The 22,412-nt window shown below is 41.8% G+C and overlaps 2 protein-coding genes across 3 annotated transcripts; both read left to right on the forward strand.

The window, feature by feature from the left end:
- Positions 1–27: 27 nt before the first annotated feature.
- On the forward strand, positions 28–5,208 carry tspan36 (tetraspanin 36). Its single transcript, XM_028415014.1, has 7 exons — positions 28–231; positions 2,387–2,578; positions 2,664–2,738; positions 2,824–2,919; positions 3,156–3,305; positions 3,499–3,582; positions 4,578–5,208. Exons 1-7 carry the CDS (start codon positions 172–174, stop codon positions 4,656–4,658), a joined length of 738 nt encoding a protein of 245 aa, XP_028270815.1. The 5' UTR covers positions 28–171; the 3' UTR covers positions 4,659–5,208.
- A 3,832-nt stretch (positions 5,209–9,040) lies between these two features.
- Positions 9,041–22,253, forward strand: mapk4 (mitogen-activated protein kinase 4). Of its 2 annotated transcripts, none has more exons than XM_028414955.1 (9): positions 9,041–9,316; positions 10,606–11,964; positions 12,053–12,228; positions 16,409–16,553; positions 17,581–17,663; positions 17,859–17,937; positions 18,113–18,332; positions 18,761–18,926; positions 19,087–22,253. In XM_028414955.1, the coding sequence occupies exons 2-9, from the start codon at positions 11,598–11,600 to the stop codon at positions 20,023–20,025; spliced, it is 2,175 nt and encodes a 724-aa protein (XP_028270756.1). In that variant the 5' UTR covers positions 9,041–9,316; positions 10,606–11,597; the 3' UTR covers positions 20,026–22,253. The 2 variants fall into 2 exon arrangements, with proteins under 2 accessions (XP_028270756.1, XP_028270758.1); XM_028414957.1 differs by having other exon boundaries at positions 10,609–11,964.
- The last annotated feature ends 159 nt before the right edge of the window (positions 22,254–22,412 follow it).

A 22,412-nucleotide genomic window follows, 5' to 3' on the forward strand; every position in this document is an offset into this window, starting at 1 on the left:
CTCCTCCCCTCCTCCTCCTCCCTGAAGCATGTGAGCATGTGATCAGAGTCACTGCAGTGAGGCAGACGGAGGAAAACTTGTGACTGTAGCAGCAGGAGAAGCTCGGTGCTCTGTTAGAATAAAACCTGGACCTCAGCGGCTCGAGTCTTCTCTTCTGCTCCGCCTGACATCATGGACTGCGGGATCATCACGTCCAAGACCATCCTCCTCTTCCTCAGCTTGGTGTTTTGGGTGAGTCGCTGTTTTTTACTCCTCTCCACCTGCAGTGATTGATATGGACGGAGCTCATTTGTTTGACAGATTTATGGCAGCACTTCCTGTTTTGTTTTGCTTTAAAACGATCGCTAATCGTTACATTTAGGTCAACACCTGCGCCTTAAATCTTACAAATCAGAGTTATTTGACTTGATTAACATCAGTGTAGCCTGCCCCAGTTTGGCATCTTCATCTTATATTCATCTTATAAAAGCGCGTATTCATCTTATAAAAGCGCGTATCTGCCAGCAGGACTTCTGCTTTCAGCAGCACACTGTGTGTGGGATTCCAGTCCAGTAAAATCATTCAGCCTTTACTGTGGCACTGCCAGGCAGTCAGTTTGAACTCTGAGTCACTCTCAGTGTGTGACCTCTGGTCTGATCTGGCTTTGTGTCAAAATAAACTTTGTATTTATGGGTTGGTGGTTTTTATTGACTAATCGTCCCGTCTCAGCCCATTTTCTGCTCATCTGTCTCCTCAAGAGGAATTGAAGGGAGTGTGTAAACTTTTCTGCCTGTTTGTGGCTGATGTCTGTGTAATTAGATTACTGTGGGATAGAAGTCGCCTGTGTGTGTGTGTCTTTGTCTGTATTTGCAAAGGGAGAACACGGCTGTTCTTCATGGCTTTAGTTTTAATATCCACATCCACTTTTTGCTTACTTCCCTGTCTTCATCTTGTTACCATTTAATGGAACATTTGATACTCATCCCTATGCACTTCCCCGTGTATTATCAAAAGAAATAGCCTTTGTGCAGTATTTCAGTTAAATAGTTCTAGGAGCTTACGTTATGCTTAAAAAAAACACCATATCAGGAGAAACCACTGACACGTTAATAAATCCTGATTTTATCTAACAGCTGTGACGTGGGTCAAGCCCACATGAATGTTGTTCAGTCCACAGCCTGTATCAAATGAACAAAGTCCATGTTTTAAACTAAATAAGAAAGCCTCCATCTTTGATTTTTCTCACTGATTTGTCTGACTAAGGGTTTGTGTAACACTGATTGTGTGTGTTTTGTTTTGATCTGGCTGTGCTGCGATGAAAGATGGCTTCCACAAATGCTAACATTTATTGTGTTTTTGTTCTTTAACAAATTAGATCATTTAAAAGAGCAATTGATTGATTCAAAGCACATGAGCAGAAACATCATTTCTACAGCAGGTTCCCACTGAATGAAAAAAAAACCACCTCTCACATGGAGAGAAAGACTGCCCTGGAGTTTTCTCACATTCCTCGGAGGTGACACCGTGTGTGGACTGTATATGTTGTGTAAACCTCTTTGTGCTGCTTCTTAGGCTCAAGATCAGAGTTTCCAGAAAGATTAGGGGTGAGCAGTGGAGGGGGGGGGGGGGGGGGTGAAAGAGTAAAAAAACCCCACAGTGATCCCGTGACTGTGGAGTGATTAAGAGAAGCGAGTCATGAGGCTGCTGAACGTCTGGATGAATGACCTCACATATGAACAATTGTGAGCAAATAACAGATAACTCGTATCAATAAAGCACACTGCCGAGCTTCTAGTATCACAGATGGAGGTGGAGTCACGTTAGATACAGTGTGTTCAAAGGGCAGAAGGAAGACATGCTGATAGTGAGATAAATATTTAAATAACACTTAGTTTAGTTTTGGTGCCTCTCAACCAGGGGAAGTAGATAAAGAACATGAACTGATGCAAAGCTGACATTTTACACTTAAAGGAAAGCTCATTTAATCCGTACTGTGTTTGTATGAACCTGGCCTAAATACACACGGTCTTATGATTGATGATCTCACTCTGGACACATGACTCGCAGAATGAGTATGATGGTGGTGTGTGACTTAATGTTTCCTCCCCATATCAAACCATCAAAGACCATATCTTTGTGTTGTAGCAGTCAGCTTTGTTCTCTCTTAACTGATAGTGTTAATGTGGCCATTATATGTCACTATCCTATCACTGCTGTCTGTTATCTCAGAAACAACAGGACAGTCTAGTCCATGTGGCTGTGTTGTAACTGTCATGTTGGCAGACCAAAGACACAATCAATGAAATTGTACATCAGTTTTAATCAATAAAAAACACTCTGCACTTTGAAAGTTATTTAATGTACAGAATATACACGCGTGACATGTAGAGCTTTCTCTTCACTACAGGCTGCAGGAGGAGCGTTGGCCTATGTTGGAGCCTATGTGATCAAGAGCTATGACAACTTTGACAGTTTCATTCAGGACAAATACACGCTGATCCCAGCGGCTATCATCATCGGGGTCAGCGTGGTGATGTTCATTTTCGGTCTGGTTGGATGCTGTGCTACAATCCGCGAGTCCAAGTTCGGCCTCAGCTTTGTAAGTGTGTGAAGACGGACGTTTATGGTTTCAGTTGCAGTGTCCACTTCTGTTTTTATTCAGTTTATCTTTCCTTCTTTCACAGTTCTTTCTGATCATCATGGTGATCTTTGCTGCTGAAGTTGCTGCTTTGGTGTTTAGCATCATTTACCAAGGAAAGGTGAGTCACGGACAGGTATTAGGATTGAAAGCAACATTATACTCTCTATTTTAAATGTACTGTGAACCATTTACATCCTTGACAGATAAATGCGGATCTGGGACGCTCTATGAATGTCGTTTTTTCAAACTATGGTGGAGAGGACGCCGAGACCAAAGCTGTGGACTTACTGCAGACTCAGGTTGGCATCATATTACACTGTGTATAAATAGACCTGTTTTCTCAGTTTCACTTTCATTCTCTTTAACCTCTTCTGCTTTGCTTGTGTTCTTGGTCACCTCTTGGCTTTCAGTTCCTCCTCTTGTTTGTTTCTATTCATTCTTCAGTCCTCTTAAAAAACAAATATCCGCAAACAGAAAGGTCCTAAAAGAACTGCTGTGGTGTGCACACCTGTGACAGTTGTGTTTCTCTGTGCAGTTGAGCTGCTGCGGTGTTAACAATTACACCAGCTGGTCCAACACTACCTGGTTTGCCAGCCACAACAATACAGTGCCTCTGTCCTGCTGTAAAAACGGCACCACTGGCTGTACTGGCAGACTGAATCAACCGGACCTGCTTAACCTGGAGGTAAATCACACTGAGGCCCTCTGTCAGCATGCAAGTGGCTACACATGCACTGTGCTGTTTATTGTGCTCTAAATCTACATTCTGACCTTGAAACAAGAATGTCATTTAAAACCTTTATACTTATAGCTCAATGAAGATCTGTAAAGTCTCCTACCAACAAAATATGTGTACTCAATGTGTTTGTGTATTTCAGGGCTGTCAAGGCGCACTGCAGCACCTCCTACAGGACGTGTTGAGTTATGCAATGCTGGTCATTCTTGGTTTTGCTGTCATCAAGGTAAGATGTTCACACAGGCTTTCTCTTTTAATTTCTCAGTTTATGCCTCAGCTTGTAGAGTGATGTAGATTAAATTATTATTAAATTCACATGATGTCTGTGTATTGTGAAGTTTCTTCTGTATTTTATGGTGAACATTCACAACAGCAACATACAGTATATCCATCCATCCATCATCCGAACCCACTTTGTCCTGTGCAGGGTCGCAGGGACATACAGTATATATTAAATTCAAATAATTCTGTGGCAAGAGACATTCTATAGGAATACAGACAGTTATCAAGCTGTCATAATAAGTGTGAAGTGATGGACTGACACAGAATGAAAACCACATTCTCCTGGGCAAAAGTCTGCAGTAGCAGTTACCCTTCAGTTTTGGATCATTTATGAATTTGTAAGTCACTTTGGCAACTGACCTGTAGTATTCTGTAATTATTTCCTGGATCTCAGACAGGAAGTAGACAGTAAATGAGGAAGCTTAAAAACAAAGAAATTAGCAGGTGTGTAATAGGCGTGACGATACATCCTGATTTCTATAAATACAACAGCTGTCTGTGTATCCATATAACACTAACCTGCTTTTCACTGTGTGAAACATCAGCTTGTCTAAAAGGAAAACAAAGACGTGGTATCACTGAGTGGAATTACACAAACAGAGGATTAATGTCATGACATCTACTCACGCAAATATACAAAGGCAGCCAGTGTTAAGCACAGAAAAGGGCCAGTGTGGCATCCTGTCAGCCATTTCAGCATTTACACCTCACTTATTCAATTACACGATTCAAAGTCCTTTTCTCAGAAAGCTAAAGAGAGAAAATGTCTAATTAGAATGTCCTCCTTCTTTGTAGTCTGTGCATTTTCACACAGAGTACTTGATCCTATGCAGTTTGGAGTACCGGTACTTAAATCCTTACATTCCACCATGCTGCTAATCTCTATGTGACACATAACAGCTTACATTGCGTCTGATGACTTTTTTTTTCTTTTTGCAGTTCTTCGGAATGCTGAGCGTATGCGTAATCACCTGTAAAACTGGAAGCCGGAGGAGTGGCTACCAGCCTCTCTATGCCTGAAACACATGCCTGCACCCAGCTCCTCCTTATTTCACTCCACTAGGTTTGATGACTGTGTTGTCTGCACTGTGACAAAGCAGCCATCCTTCGTGCAAATCTTAAGTTTTATTTAAGCCCTAAGTCTCAATATTCCACAGTTAAATCAGTATAAGTGTACCTCGTACTCCTAACATCATGATGTTGAAGGTTGAAAGTCTCCTTCAGGCGGCCTTTTGCTTCTCTTGCAGTATTTTGGTTCTGCAAACCTAGTGCAGCTGCTCTAACATGATAACAAGGAAACATTTTTGGACAATAAGGCCTTTACCTGTAAATCTTGCTGAGCCTTCTCACTTTGTTGCATCATGTAGATACTCTTTAAAAGGAGCTTATACTTTGGAATGTACTTTAATGAAACGAAATGTGATTGTAGACAGCGGTTTAATGCCTTACTTTTAGGGTCACAGTATTTATAGCCAATAGAAAGGTCAGTTAACTGTATTAAATGGTAGTTTTACTTGGGGTTTGATGTGTTTATTATATTTCTAAATTAAAAGTGAATTTTTCACAGTCACCTGGTGTTGTGGTCTTGTGCCTTCTTTTTTCTTCTTCTAAGTTTTCCACCTGGACAGGAGCAAATAGCTACATGTGCCAAAACACCTTCCTTGCTTCTTTCCTTAGAGCCAGGCCTCTGTAATATTCACAGAATCCCATTAAACGTCACCAACGGTGGTTATCTGTCACCTCCTGACTCTGCTGATAAAGAGGCCCCCAGTGTGGCATATACAGAAGATAAGCTCTGTCAGTGTTCAGGAACATAAATGACAACATAAACTGATGTCCAGTCATAGACTTCAACATAAATCCCAATCAGTCATCTATTGATATCACTGCAGGTATACATGTAAATTATCCTGTAGTTTTTCATTTAGAGTGAGTTTAAACCAGCTATTAATCAAGGTTTATTATATTTCCAATAATAATTTTTCATTTTAGTGCAACATTTGCTCAAACATCATCACTTTTCTTGCTGTATGTGTGGTTGTAGTTAAAAGAAAAAGCCTGTATGTGGTGCTAGTGATCCTACCCAGTATATGGCTTCCAGAGGTTGATAACAGACACTCTGGAATCTTACTTATAATGTTGGAAAAAGTCACATGATGTTTCAATCAGCTCTTTCTTAACATGATTGAGTTCTTTGTTGTTGTGCTTGTGTATTAATAACGTCCACGGTTTTTATATCCCTGACTGCATATCCTATTCAGAGCATATCCTCGCTTGTGGCTCCGGGCTGTGTTGACATTTAGACAGGCCCTTCTTTTTCAAAGAGGGGAACTGTTGGCACACGCACTGCCAGATAACCTTGTCGACTTGGAGACCTGCTCTGCTCCCCTGATCCTCAAACTGTCTTTTTCTCCTGTCTCTGTTTCATGTCAGTTTATTCCTGTGTGTTTGTTCCCCTGGCCTCACCTTTCCCTTTCCTGTCACATAGCATTTTTTTCTTGTTTGTTGGTAATGCTTGAGGTATATTTGTATCCTATCTAGACCACCCATCTGTTTTCTGTTCTGTGTTCTTGTTTTTGTCAACTTCTCTCACTCTGCAGTGAGTCGGGTGTTAACTATTGATAACAGGTGGTGGAGGAAAACATAGTCACTTGGCATTTTAAAAAGTGGACCTGCTCTTAAAAAACTGTTTCTAAGGACATCTTCTTTACAAACCCTCAGGTTATCAGTGTTGAGGCATCCCATTGTAAATACAACTTGCAGTGTAAAAGGATGCATACTGAGCAGCAGAGGCAAACATAACTTGTACTTACTTGCAGGGTTCACTGGACCCTACATTTCCCATAATGCAACTGGACAGTCTATAATCAGCTACCTCCTGCCTCACTGACCTAAAGTCTGTTCAGCAACAGACATAGTTACAGTGAAAAACAATGTACAGTTCTGAGTTTCTGTCAGCTCAAAGATATAAACACAGAAGTGAGAAGTATTAAATTCAGTGTAGTGAGATTTGGTTTGTGTATCTAATTTGGCACTGTAGCATTTTCTGTTCCCTTATGAGTCATTTTTGTGCACCTACAGATGTGGCCTCTTTCTCTATTTCTCCTTGGGCCATCGGCTCTCTGGGAAAAAACATTCATCACACAGCGAGCAAGCCAGCCGAGCCAGATGCCATCAGGAAATTTCAGCCTGACCTCTAATTTATTTATTTCCTTCCCTACTTTAGATGGGGAGGTAATCTGAGGAGGACACACATGAGGTGCTGCTGCTCATTTTGTCCCAGAGGTAAATACACAAAAAGCAGTTTCTTTGTGGAGACATGAGACCTTACATCCAGAGAATTCCTTCATGACACACACACACACACACACACAAATGCACAACTATTCTACTACTCAAGGCCTCTTTTATGGATTTGTTTCATAACTGCTGGTTTTGTTACACATCTGCCAGCTTTAACATCAAACAAAAACAAAGACTCCTGCTGAGCAGCCTGAAGTATATCACATTGGAAAAAAAGGGATTTTGTCCTTTTTATTAAAAAATACAAACAATGAAAATAAAAAGGTCTTGAGTACAGTGTCCAGGTTTATTCCTCCCTTCATCTTTCCTTTCAGAAAAAATGGACCATGATGTCAAGACCAGGAGAGAAGCAGGTGCTGTGGACAACATATGCCTGTGAGTGTCTCTGTGTGTTTCTGTAAATAGCCACCCACAACAGAGGCAGTGATGTCTCCATTTGTCAGATGCTATCAGTAATAATTAGAGAGGAAAAGAGGAACAGACACAGAGAACAAAGACTGGAACGGACCACACCAGCAGCAGCAGCAGCATCATAGACAGTACTGTCCATGCTATATTATTACAGGAGCTCCATGTCGTCTACCTCCTCTTCTCTCTGTACACCTTCTCCTTTTTCTTTGACTCTTTTTCATTGTTGTTGTAACTACGATTGATCTCAGCCTAGAGCTTTTCCTGTTGCTTCTGAAATACTTGAAATAGTCTCTTTTGCCAACTATCTGGACATAGTTCAAACAAATATGAAGCAGAGGTCTCTCTAAAATCCTTATAAGAAGATCTTCTTGAATTTCATCTCAGTGGTGCATTAGAATTTTTGATTTATGCCATCTCATCTAAATAAAGGCAGGTTGCAGCATAGCATTTTTTTTTAGAATTTGTGTCAGTGCAGCAACATAAAAATACACACGAGGGACACCAGGAAGTGTTGTTTCATCTCTTTGTGAGTGGATATTATATTCTAGTCACGGCCTTGATGAGAGCGGCATGTTTCAACATCAGTAGAGATATTAATGTTGGATCGTGTCATCAGATTTTTTCCAAGGCTAATAAGGATCTCACTTATCTAACTACCCTTCATCGTGTTTTTAGATGGTCTACTTGAGAAAGATGTTGGTCCAGCTGCAACTAAAAGCATCACATTTGTTGTCTACATTCTACATTTTAAACCGGTTTTATTTCATCCTCACACACCACTCAAAAAGATAAAAGACTTTGCTTCATGCAGACTTCCTCAGCCTCTGTTTGGAAAGAGATGAACGTCCCTCTGATTCTCTCCTGTGAGCTCAAAATGAAACCACTAACCCATCACAAGATGGCTTCATTTACACTGTTCATTACATTAGGTGACTGACTGCTGGCCCTGTTCTCCTTGCAGCTTCTCTCCTCTTTATTAATCCCCCCAGCTGTGGAACCTCTGCATAATCATTACTCACCTCGACCTCTTCTCATAAGAACTCTCACCACTCTCTACTAACCTCAGGCAATGGGACTTTGAAAGTTAGCAGACTGTTATACTGCAAATAAAACTTTGCCTCTTGCTGCTGCCTCCATCTCCATCACGAAAGTCTACATCCCACACAGTGTGTAAAGTTCACACGGTTTGGTGGAGAAATAAGATCTGGAACACATCCTGGTACAGGCTTATGCCTTTTTTTCATGTTCACTCCGTTTATCATCTCCCTATAATAAAAGCATCCTCCAGAACACTTCTTGGAAAAATGATCTAAGGGTCTTTGTAGTGGCATCCAATCAACAAGGGTTTCACGCATGGGAAATCTCATAAACCATGGCCCTTGTCAGGGTGACAGATGACCATGCAGCCAAACAATCAAGGATGGAATGAAATAAGCTGCAATTTCTGCTTTCAGCCTGGTTTGGGCACCAGTAAGCCCAGTTTGGAGGTCTGAGGTCTGAGTGCTGCCGGGAGTCACAGATGAAGAATATGTGGAGGGAGGCTGGTGTTTAATCATCTGTGGTGCAATGTTAAGTGAGAGTCCACTCATGCTTGTACCTGAATGAGGGTGATCCCTTCCCCTCCTCCTCCTCCTCCTCCCTCTCCTCCCTCTCCCTCTCTCAGCTCACTCCTCTGAAGCGCTGACAGAGAGCGGACGGTCGCCCACAATACGCGGCTCTCTAGCAGCCTCTGGCTTATCTCATCTCGGCGGATCGCCCCCCGGCGTCGACCCGTACCGACTGCTCCCTTCTGTATCATCTGAATCACACACTCTTCACTAGAGAGAGTGTGAGAGAAAGAACGAGAACGAGAGGGAAAATGAAGATGTGCTTTCACTTTCTTCGCTTCCACGGATCCGTATCTTCCACATCTTCTCCCCGGATCTTTGTTTCTGGACGACAGGCTGCGGCTGCGTAATGCTCCGGTGAGTACTGATGGATGCAGTTGTTATCTTTGCGTAGATTTTCCGTCTTCTTCTTTCTGGTCACCACTCAGATCAGATCAGATATCGTGGCGTTAAGTGTGAGAGTTTAAGTGAGCTCTTTGTGGTTGGTATATTTATTTTTTTCTGTTTTTTTTTATTACATGCACTTCATTCTGACTGTGTTTGTTCTGTCAGAGGGGCGTTACTGGAGTGTATGTAGACACACAAAGACAGCTGCATTAAGGCAGTGTGTGCAGAGAGGATGCTGTGTTTCCTGCATGAAGTCAAGTCGTCTTGTTGGGAAGTAAACAGAGTAAAAAAAGAAAGAAAACACAGCCAGAGAGGCTCCCCAGGGACAAAGAAGCAGCTGCACAAAGCCAGAGTACAACAGATGTGCCCTTGTTTGTTCATATCTGTTATCACCTACAAATTTGTTAACATCATATTGGCTCAAACCAGGTGTACAGTTTCATTCTCCCCCATAACATAAATTCAATTATATTTTTGTATTTCTAAGTGCGTTGCCTGCTTGAATAGCCTATAATATGATTTAAAAACACACTGCTTATTTATAATGTATACTTTAGTTGCATAACGTGAAGAAATATGGAGAATAAATGCTCAGAGAGAGACAGGGAGCGCCAACCGCCATCTCTAGTGGTTATGCATTATTTATAAAGTTACCCCAGTGCTGCACCTCCCACCCAGCACCATCGTCTCTCTCGTTCCTCTGTTCTCACCTTACACTTTTACAGCCTCTGTCAGCCTGATATCATGAAGGCTGTTGTATTCCACTTATGGAGCGTGTGCCCCAAACATTTTGAGGAAGGCGCTGAGACTAGGGGAGTTAATTCTCAACAATGCCCTCAGGCTTTTGACAGCAAAGAGATTTGTTTGGTGGATTGATGGATTGTTTGAGCCCGGGGATCGAAAGGTGTTTTCTTCCACTAAATAACAGACTAGAGGCAGAACTAAAATCTCAGATAGATCACAAATTGCAAGATACATTTTCAATCATCAATGAAAGAAACTCCTGTTAAATTCTCTTCCTGCATCGTAAATGCTTCAAACTTCAGACATAAAAGCATGATTGAACTGACATGATTATCCTCCCTGAGCACATGAAGTTGCTTGTGTAGATTAGGTTACAGTGTCATTCAGTGTGTTATGTAATGGCAACTCTCCTGCAACACAGACCCTGTTAACACCCAGGCTCTGCTGCTGTGGAACTTTCATCTTTATCTAACTGGAGCTCTCTGTTCACCCTCTCTTTTTCCCCTTCCCAACAGCAGATGTGTTGAGCAGCTCAGTTAATAGCACTATCTTCCCTGAAAGCTGCTGAATCCCTGTATTCATGAGAAGGCAACAGGAAGCAGATTACCGGTGGGATTAAACACATGCACACATACAGTATGCACATGCACACTCATAGAGGATGCCAGGATTTGACCGTGGATCTTGTTCTGAATGAACTTGTCTGACTGAGACACTGTGTGGTATCATGGAAGAAGAGGAGGAGCCAACAGAGTCTCATTGAATTGAAAACACATCACCCCACCTCCCCTCTTCTGGCTTTGACTGCTGCTGGATGAGACTTGTAACAAACAGAGGCAGAGAGAGGAGTGCAGAGTGCCCGCCTGTCCCATGATGCATCGACACTTGTAAGAGTAGAGTCAGCCTCACAGAGGGCTGTTTCTATGGATACCCCTGCCCTGGGTAGTATTAATAATAAGACTCACTGTTATTCTGACTATCTGCACATGACGAAGATACAGAGGGAGATTAGGAGTGCATCCCCGCAGCAGACGAGAGCATCAGATAAATCTGTGGAGATCATCACCAAGATGTTCTTTTTCATGTACTGTAGTTGCTTTTCCAGCACATGTTTAAACACGAGGCTGCACTGACTAAACCAAATGTTATATTTCTTTCCACTTGGTTTCATTTATTTGAAACCTTTATGCAGTTTTGATTTTTTCATTAAAAAAAGTCATATGAAGCCTGTCTTTAAGTTAAGGCTAGGCTCCCATGGGACTAAATGAAAGTGAAATGATGCACAAAGAAACTCATTCTTGTAATGTTGAGTAAAGCTCAAAATTCAGCACAGGCCTTTTTTGATATAATAATCCCATTTTAACATTAGTGGGCTTTTTAGAAAAGGAAGTCTAAGAAAAATCAGGTCTGCACTCACCAGCAAGATGCAATTTTAAAAATCTAGAGACTGAATCAGCACCTGGAATCTATCTATCAAGTATTAATAACAGCTCCGGACTGGGCTGTGATGGCCAGACAGGACACTCCTCTCTTCCTCCATGGCTTTGACCTCAGTGGTCACTTTGTTGACCCTCGGCCTCTCGGCACAGGTGTCACCGGTTTGGTCCTGTCAGCTGTAGACCAGCGTACTGGACAGCGTGTAGCAATTAAAAAGCTGGTGATGCGAGATGCTGTGACAGTGAAACATGCCCTGCGGGAAGTAAAGATCACCAGGCGACTGCGCCATGAGAATGTAGTGCAGGTCCACGAGGTTTTAGCACCACACGGACACCCTCTTCCCAGAGACCCAACCCAGCTCAGCGCCCTGTACATCGTCCAGGAGTGCATGGAGACGGATCTGGCTCGCCTGCTAGAGCAAGGACCTCTACCGACAGGTACAAGGAGGAACAGATCATTTGATTAGATTTTTTTTTATGTAGAGTATATAACCACTACAGAACTTGAATTTATGTCCTTGAACAGGTCACGCCACTCTGCTGTTCTACCAGCTGCTGAGAGGATTGAAGTTCATCCACTCAGCCAATGTTCTGCACAGAGACCTGAAGCCTGCCAACATATTCATCAACACGGACCAACTGCTGCTCAAAATTGGAGACTTCGGGCTTGCCAGAATCGTCGACCCTCATTACTCTCATAAGGTAAGTGAACGGAACACTTCTAAGCACACAAACTTTCAGAATTCTGGTACTGCCAAGATGGACTGGAGTCACACTGAGTCTTGAAACTTCTCTCCTTTGTGGTCCTCTTTTTTTATACAGTGCAGGATAAAGAAAATACATTCCAAAAACCCATTGGAAGCTCCCTCCCCTCACTATGTATGATGAACTCTGTCTGAAATCAGATTTTAAGATTATCTGTGTAAATATGACTGTTCCTACCTACTCCTCAATTTGCACATATATTTCCAGATATAAACTCATTTACTCTTATTCATCTGATTTTAGGGGCATGTAAATGTAGCCAAGTTTTATTTTGACAGGCAGCTAAATAAGTCCCTCCTGTGATAGTTATTTACTTTTGGTTCTTGCTCTCTTCACGAGTTTTATAAAGTCATAAACCTCAGCGGAGGCCAGCATGAAAGTTTAAGATTCAATCTACTCGTTCCACAAAAATCATGCTATAAATATTCAAGTCAGTTGAAGTTGAGGAGATTTTTTTTCCTCCTCATCGCTCTGTTGCTGATGGATGAATATAGAGAGTATTGTAATATTAAACATTATCTCTGCCTCATGTCACTGAGGCAGAGCTGTTATCAAGGAAAGAGACAGCTGCTCCTTAAGCCTGGGTTATTAGGCAGCAGTGCACGAACTTTTGTCCCTGTGTATGAATGAATATAGGAATACTTCAGAATTCTCCATAGAAAATAAGTAGGCTGCACTTGTATCTGTCCACTTCACTATTCACAATGCAGAATAATCTGTGTGTCTCGGTGGGATATCTCAGATAGGCATCAGAAGTCTGATTCTTCTGTTTTCTCTATTGCTATACAGCCAAGCTCCCAACATTACCATCATTAATGATATCTCTGATTTCACATCCCATGTTTGATCTGCCCTGCGTCTTTCACTCGGGTCCAACTTGTGCTTTTGTATCATCTTCACCAACTGGGTATCAAGTTTTGCACTAATCAAGCCTGCTCATTGAAGATGAGAGATTAACGAGACAATTTACTGTTCAATTGTTCAGCTTCATTATCTACAAAGATCTCACAGCAATGCTGTAATACAAGCCGAACTGGTTGTTGGTGGTGTGTGTGTTTTGGGTCCATGCTTGTGAAGAGGAGCTCATCTGAAAGGCGATCTTTGTCAGCTCAGAACACGGGACTGGGGATCAGCTGGGTGCAGACACAGGGGTGCGTTTGGAGGAGGAAGGGGGGGGGGGGGGTGAAGAACAGATGAAGGGGTGCAAGGATGAGAAATACTGAGTCATGGAAGGCTTAGAGAGGTGAAGAGTGTGAAAGCGTAAGCAGGGGGGAAAGAGAGCAGAGGACAAAACATGTAATAGATTAAGTTTGTGGGTGTTGCAGGACAGCAGAAACAAGGTTCACTTCTGTCACAGTGTGTGTGTTGTGGTGCATATCAGAGTGTATACAGAAATGACTGTGCCTGCAAGAGAACACAGTGTTCAGGGATGAACTGCAGCAGCAAGATAGATGGATAGACAGACACACACACAGGCAGATAGATAGATAGATAGATAGATAGATAGATAGATAGATAGATAGATAGATAGATAGATAGATAGATAGATAGATAGATAGATAGATAGATAGATAGATAGATAGATAGATAGATTGGACAGGATCAGGTAGGCAGCAGATCATCGGTTTGTCATTGATCATTAGCATTACATTGTATTACCTGACTTATGTGTGTGGTGTGTAGCTCCCAATATGTGAGTCAGATGAGCTATTTGTGTTGCAGTTCTGACACCAAAGCAGATGCCTGCAGAGCATGTGATAGGATCATCTCTCTATCTCTCTTGTTTAATAATTCAAAGCAGAAATGCTGCTTTTTCAAATATATTGTGTAAATGGACGAGGGCTGCGGTGACTTCAGCTGTGATGGAAAAGAGTGTTAACTTTCATTTTATGGGTATAAAACAAGACTGGTGGTTCAGATTTATAATGTCTTATTTATATTGCTTTCAAATGCATCCCAATTGACCACATCAGAGTTTGTTTTATGGCATGTTGGCAGAAAGATTGCCTCATTAAGATTACTTCTTCAGTTGGTTTAAAAATGTGCTTTAATTAACTTTACCAATTAACTTCATCTGTATCTCATCAGGACCATTTATTATCACAGTGGCTTTATTAGAAGACTGTGACTGCAGTGCATTGAAGTGAGGTTGTGTGACGAGCTGCCTCAAAGTGCGACTGTGACTACACAGACAAACATTTACTCAGGCACAGAGAGATGACAGAGGGGTTGAGAGGAGAAAAACAGAGGCTGGCAAAAAAAACATTATTTGTGTTGCTGTTTACAGTCTACACTGGTAGGAACTCCTGTGAGCGTGTATGTGTGAATGTCACCTGCTGAGGCAGCGCTGGATCAGCCCAGAAATTATTCATGGACCTGGATAAAGGACAAAGAAGATGAAGGGAAGGACAGGTGAATAAGGACAAAGAGATTAAAATTGTCTGGAAAGAGTAGAAGGAGGGAAGAAGGTGGTGAGAATGGGAGGTGCAAAAAAAAGTGTGAAGAAAAGAGGAAGGGGAGAAGAAATGGTGACTAATGATGACATGTGGAAACACAGAGGAGAGAAAAGTAAGAGGTGAAGACAAGGGCGAGAGGGGAGGAAGAGAAAGCACCCAGTACGCCTTTTATATTGAAGATGTAACTGCACCATAAAAGGCTGAACACATCTATGCATTGTTTTATGAAACTGAGACCTCTTGGGCACTCACTATCTATCAAAAAGTTGACAAGCAGAAAGGAGAACTCAGAAGTTACAAAAAATGAAGAGCAAAGAGGGGAGAGAGACCCAGACAGCTCCAAGACAAGGTGAGTGCATGTTTGTCAGACCATTACTAAAAAGGAGTGCATCAGAAACAGGAAGAGGAGGAAGAGGAGGGCACAGAGGGGAAAGAGGCTGTGAGGAAAGTGCAGTGAGGGCATACAGAGATGGAGAATAGAGATAGAGTAATAAAAGGAGTAGATAAGGGGCAGATGAGGTAAAGTGGACGAAATGAAAGTCAGGACAAAGAGGGCTAAGGTGAGCTGAGTGTAGCTCCTGAGAAGGCTGCTTAAAAACTGTCAAACCACCCAGGCTGAATTTAACACAGGGCCACACTTGAAGTGATTTATAAGAGTCATGTACACGATCAAAAGCATATCTGTGTGGTTGCATCTTCAAAGATTAGAACAATACTTCCTTTTTAGCTGAAATGTGAAATATAACACCACTTTAGGACTGGCCTATTCCTGAGAGGAGCTATATGCACCATTTGGTGTTACAGGTAGTCCAAATCATTTAAGAGGTGTGAGGAAGCTGACAGAGCGGTTCGTGAAATCCACTTTGACTGTGATAAGTCATCTGTGTCAGGGTAAATCTCATGCTGTCTCTATGGAATAAGTGGAGTAATTCTGTGAAAACCAGATAAGCAGGGGAGAGGGGAACAGTGAGCGGAATAATGGAATTAACAGTCTTAAAAGAAGGACTTGTAGCTCAAGCAGGATTGATCTTATTGTTTTGTTCTGATTTTGAGCACTTACAGGAAATAAGGAGATCATGTAGCAATTAAAAAGTTGGTAGGTACATAGGGATATTTTTGTCAGGTTGAAATGTGATAAGAGACAACAAGTGTTGTGTGTTAAGTGTGTGTTAGTGGTAGCAACAGGCAAAAACAGCTCATTATTGCTTCACCTGGGTTGTATGAACAGAACGGTTGCCTCTAGCTTATCTTCATGCACATCATCATCATTATTCACAAGATGAATGATTACCAAAGGAATAGGCAGACGGAAGCCTTGTCGAAGTGGCCCTAACGAGAAGACTGCTGTCGTTACACAGCGCATCAAAGCCTCGCTGATACTTCAGGTGGAGATTCAGGTGATACTTTAGGTGCAGATTCAGGGGAAAGGTTCCATTGTGTAGCTGACATAAAATAGTGTAAATGTGGGTGTAAATATAAAAAAAAAATCTAAATATCACTAGCAACCAGCTGCCTGCTGGATTGCATTGGAAATGAATGCATGCAGAATCACTGTGTATTGCATGTTGATCGTTAATCTAGCTGCTGTTCATCATTCTGTCTTTTAACCTGCTGTGTTTCTCTCTTTCTCCTGTTTGTATCCACCTCCCTCACCTCTTCAGGGCTATCTGTCTGAGGGTTTGGTTACTAAGTGGTATTGTTCCCCCCGTCTGCTCCTGTCCCCCAACAATTATACCAAGGCCATAGACATGTGGGCTGCGGGCTGCATACTGGCTGAGATGCTCACTGGACGCATGCTGTTTGCAGGTACTCTTAATGTTTGTCATGCACTCTCTTTGAACTTAATGTCCTGCAGAAACAGAAGCTGGTAGACATAAAATATATTGGTAATGACAAAGGTGCCTTTTCTGTGTCCTCCACCAGAAACACTTTACTCTGTTTCTGCAGGCTTCTTCTTCTTTGCCTGACCAGAATAATAATGACTGCAGAGAAAGCCTCACTTTCTATAGCAGATGTAGTTTTCTCCTGACAGACTGATTTGACCTCTACCAGCCCTCCACACACCACAGGCATGACATCATGAACTCAATCTGCTCCCCAGTGTTCCTGCCTGCAGGCTTAGGTTTCACACATCAGGTGTTAAAGATGAAGCCTCGGTGCCTTTCACGTAGCCAATAGAATATAGTGGAAACTCTGTATACTTAAGCTTACCAGAGGGGAAACTGTGTGCACTCTCATTCATACACACTACAAGTGCATGATAAATGTGTTAATATAGCACCACCTGCTGGCAAACATGGGAACATTTACAGACTGTGTCACATGACTGGAAAAAAATGTTGCTGCACTGCTCTGTGTGAAAACTATGTTACACTTCAGGTCACAGCACAATTCAAAAGTATTTGTACTCCAAGACAAAATGCACCAGAGTTTGATTTCTTATATTTTGTCACAACTGCCTGTTTAAGCTTTAACACTTATTCACATAATTCCGTAAATGTCTGCAATGAGAAAGGAAGGATTTCTATGTCACATTTTTGGACATGATCAGAAAAACAAGGTGCATTTTTACCTTTTTGTTCTGTCAGTATTAATAAGGGATTACAGATTAACACTCAGGGAGCAGAAAAAGTTAATTGATCATCTATTATAAGGAAACAAACTCTTTCTACATTTAAGAAGTCTACCACAGATCTTTATCTTAATGCTTCTTTTACTTGACACCTCTTGGTTATTCTTGTTAGATCCTTACTGGTCACATTTCTTTTTTCTTATGTAACCGATCCTCTGTCTTCTCTCTGCTTGCCTCTGATTGGTCGGTTCCATCTCCCAGGAGCCCATGAGCTGGAGCAGATGCAGCTGATTCTTAACACAGTGCCCGTGCTGAGAGATGAGGACAGGCAGGATCTGCTACAGGTGATGCCTCAGTGGCTGCACTCACGTTGTTATTGGGGTGTCGTTGTTAGTTTGCAGCATTTGACAACAGTTTTAACATGAGTCTGTTCAACATGAGTTTGGCTATGTTTAGAAGAAGTCACTAGAATATGCTATAAAAATGTCCTAAAAACAACACTTGACAGAAGTATGTCATATTTTACCCATGCTTTCCAGGTGATGCCTTCATATGTCAGTCATGGATGGAGAGTTAGGAAACCCTTTTCTGAATTGCTGCCTGAAGTGGCTGCTCAAGGTGAGTGTAGACAATAGTGGTGTGAAGACAGGGAATGTCAGACTAATAAAAGGGAGATAGAAAACCACAGCTCTCCTGACCTGTGACAGAAAAAGAAATGATGTAAATGTCTTTCATAAGAGTTCCTTCTCAACCTCTCTCATCTATCCTTTATTTCTTCTGTTTCACCTCCCAGCTGTGGACTTCCTTGAGCGTATCTTGACCTTTAACCCCATGGATCGCCTGACAGCGGAAGCAGCACTTTCCCACCTTTTCCTTCAGCAGTATTCCTGTCCAGAGGATGAGCCCACCTCATCTCATCCCTTCCGTATCGAGGATGAGCTGGAGGACAGCCTCATCACCGAGCAGAGCCTCAGCAACAGCAACAGTCAGGCCTCCAGCATCCACTGGGACAGGTGTGTCGATTTAAGACATGTTTTCGTTTTAAATTGAATTCTGAAGACAAATATGATTTATGGTTTATTTGTGATAGCACAAAGTATTTACTGACTAAGTCACTACCACAGATGTTGACACACAGTACAGTTCTGAGGGGTATTAAAGCCGTTTCTGAGGTGGAGTCCTGCTGAAATGTGTTGTATAAAGGATTTAGTGCATGCAAGCATAATTCTAAAATCCATCTATTACTTACAACTGCTTATCCCTTAAAAAGACAGCTGGAGCATCTCTCATCTCCTGCTGTATGTACGTAGTTTGTTTCATGGACAATATCAAAGTGGACGTGCCCATTGAAACAGAATAGTAAGACATAAATGAGATCAGAGCTGATGTTCCCTTAAAATATATGTCTTTATCGTTGCATAACAAAGCTCCTTTCTTGCAGGTATGAGAACAGTTTATCAACAGACATGTGCTGGCAACAGTCAGGTGGGAGATGTCGCTGCATGCCCCCTGGTCACATCACCTTAGACACGGGAGACACTACAGAGGATGAGGAGGTTCAGAGGGACCCCCGGGCCAGTTCCAGCTCTCTCTTAGAGGAGGCTCAGGTTGGATGATGTTTTTAATGATATGCCAAGAGATGTGGAACTGAATAGGTTAAAAGTTTATCCATTTTTCTTGTCATTAATTTCAGAAAAGTGAGAATTTTATGACATGGCTTCTTTGGTCTCATTTGTCTCTTTCTTCCTCCTTTTTTATCTTCTACAGGTTGACCCACGTAAATATTCCCACAGCAGCTCAGCTGAACGCTTCCTGGAGAATTCTCACTCCTCTCTGGAGCGGGCCTGTGGTTTGGGATATGGTGATCTCGACTGTGGTCGCTCCTGCGACTACAAAGTGGGCTCTCCTTCCTATCTGGATAAAATTGCCTGGCGGGAGGGAAAGCCTCAGCACTACTCAGAGCCTAAGCTGATCCTGGATCTGTCTCACTGGAAGAGGAATACAAACAGCCTCCCTTTGCCTGCTGAGCCCATTGGTGGCAGCATGGAGGACCTGGGAGAAATGAAGGAGGAGGAAAAAGAGGAAGAGGTGGAGGAAACAGGAGATTTGTTCCAGGAGATTACTCGGTGGGTGGAGAGCACCCAGTCCCGTCTGTACTCGCCTAGTCCCAGTCCTTCTATGGAGCAACAGTCACCCTCCTGCTACACTTCCTCTCCCCCTCTCCCTCTTTCCCCTACTGACCTTCCAACTCCTGTCTTCCACTACACAGAAGTTGTGCACCGACCATCAGCAGAATATGATGAAGGCAGACTCAGCCCGTTTCCCCCCCACACATCTTCCTCTAACAACCTCCCCTCACTTCTCCCTTCATCTCCCACCGCTCTACTTCCTCCTAAGTTGCCTCAAACAGCGTCACCCCCGACAACACCACTTTCACCTCCTCTTGAGTCTCAGCCTCTTTCCTCTACTTCGTCCATTGCTCAGCCAGTAAATGCTGACTCTGAGTCGCTTCCTGTCAAGCAAAAAGACCGTCTGTTTGATCTTGATGTGTTCATTTCCCGAGCGCTGAAACTGTGCAGGCAGAATAAGGAGAAAGCAAAGAAAGAAGGAGGGTGGATGGAAGAAAACAAACAGCCAAACATTAACCGAAAAGTCCCTAGGCTTCCAGAGCACAGGACTCCACCTCCACAGACGCCCAACTCCTGATGTTCAATTTCATCTTCAGGTTCACCACAGTACATGGGTAGCACTTTCAAACACATGCATCACATAGTGAGGTGTCTCCATGGTTGAATATGCTGCTTAGTGTTAGCAGCTTTTGTCTAATCAGTACTGCTGTGTGGGAGACAAATGAAACTCCTGCTTATGTGAGCAAAACTTGCAGCTTTGTCATGAGATGCTTTCAGGTAATAAAAGGTCAGAAATCACCACTGAAAATGTCACAAACAATTATTCTATGTAAGCATATTTAGAAACAAATCAGCAAACTGTGGTTAATGAAACTTGACTACGACTTCTTTCTGTCATTTGCAAAGAGGGAACAAGTCAGCTGCTTAAGTCCAGCTGTCACTAGAGACATTACTCAGCGTGTTTGCTTTGAATGTGTTTTCTATATAAGGTCACTTGCTCTATAACAGTCAGTCAGTACATCTTCAGAATGCCACGCAGTCTTCCAATGGTGATGTTCACCAAATAATCATAGTGACACAGAAAACGTGTCTGAATGTATTCACTGAAAAATAATCAGTCATCCTTTGCTACATAATGAACCTTAAATATTTTATTTGTAGCTGTTTAAACACTTTTACGGTGACGGCACGAATTTCGTCACTGCTACAAATGGCCTGTAAACTTGTATAAAGTTGTCGTCATTATTTAACTCAGTGTACCTAATATTAATGGTATTCTTGTGTCCCAAAATATTCTTGTATTCTTTGTTGAATGGAGCACATGTTAATATTAGTTTGGGTTGATTTGTTTTGTTTGAACGTGTAATGCTCTATGGTTGTATAGTTTTGATTATTCAGTCACCTTTGCTTGATCACACATAGTTTTCTGACTCTCCAAAAAAGATCATCATCTGTTCTACACCTTAAAATACACTAGACAGCCAGATTGTCTGTTACCATTTTACAGAAAGCTTTAATGCAAACAGTAGCCTATATTTTGGAGAATGTAGATCCTTTATAGGAAATAATTTGTACTCAAACCTTCCCAGTAACCATATAAATATGAGAAACAAAAATGTTATTTTTTTAAATAGGTTTTTTAGTCAACAGACCCCTATGACATTATTGATAGAAGCCTATTTTGATGGCTAATGCCTCCCAACTTATGTACCCACATTGGGGTGAAAGATAAAGGCCATTGGTTTGTGCCTTGTTGTCTCTCAATCAAATGCATGTAACACTCAATTCACTTAAAAAGTTATTAGGGAGAATTCGGCACTGGCAACAAAGATGTTCTGCATGGCTAGTGTCAAAAATCCAGTCACACACATACAGTAAAATCACTTCAGTCAGTTTATGGTGTGCTGTCTGTTAGCTGTACATACAAGAGTCCAGGTATAGGGAGCGCCAGAGGTATGTAAAAACACACTGCCAACAACATGCTGTCTCCTTTCTCTCCAGCTTCTGTTCTCACTAGACCAACTTCAGATCCCCCACCCCAAAAAAGCCTCATGCCCTCAAGTATGAATTTAACTCCTTATACAAACAGATAAAATGCTTCTGCAGCTGTTATTTGTATGCATAGTTGGTACGGTTGCTTAAAAATGCTGACTTTCATATGTAGCCAGCATACTATCGAGCCATAGAAGAGAATTCCTAATAGTACAACCTATGATACTGTAAAGCCAGGAATTTATATTCACTTCAAAGCACATGTAGTGTCACTGCACATTCAGAAAATACCAGATTTTCTCAAGGACAGCTGGAACATTACCACCTATGTTCATGATTGTCAATTATGTACCTCTTTCAAATTAACTGTACCTTTGCTGGATTTTTTTTTTTAGATTCTTAAATTCTTATGAGTGCTCAAATCAACATAAAGTACAAACATGTAGATTTCTATTTGCATAAAAGCTGCAGTCCAACTAATTAAAATGTAGTTCTTATCTTATACAGAGGTATTGATCTCATTTTGCATTATACTCTTGCCTCTGCAGGTAACCTATGCCAGCAATAACATCATGGATAAATAACACAAACATACTGTAACACATGTGTTTACTGAGCCGAAGTTAATTCTTCAAAGGTGTGTAAAGCAATGTATAAAATGTGCCTCAGTACACTTCAATGCTTCCAGCTTGCTGAATGTAACATATGCCCTCCTTTCTGCATGGCTATTCAAATAGCTCAAATGGTGTCGTTTTTGATGTGTCACTTTGTGAGAAAGCTACAATATTTCTGTGGGCTTTTAATTCTTTTCTACACACGCTTCAAAGAGGCCTCAGCCCTTTATTTGAAAAAAAATCTGTGAATACTATTTACTGCTATCTCTCTTTTTTGGACTCTCTGTTTTGTTGTAAAAATGAATAAAACAGTTTTAAAACTATTATTTGATTTCACGCCTTTGCGTCTAGTTAAATT

This window comes from Parambassis ranga, chromosome 9 (genome assembly GCF_900634625.1).
Source record: "Parambassis ranga chromosome 9, fParRan2.1, whole genome shotgun sequence".
In the NCBI taxonomy this organism is placed as follows: Eukaryota; Metazoa; Chordata; class Actinopteri; family Ambassidae; genus Parambassis; species Parambassis ranga.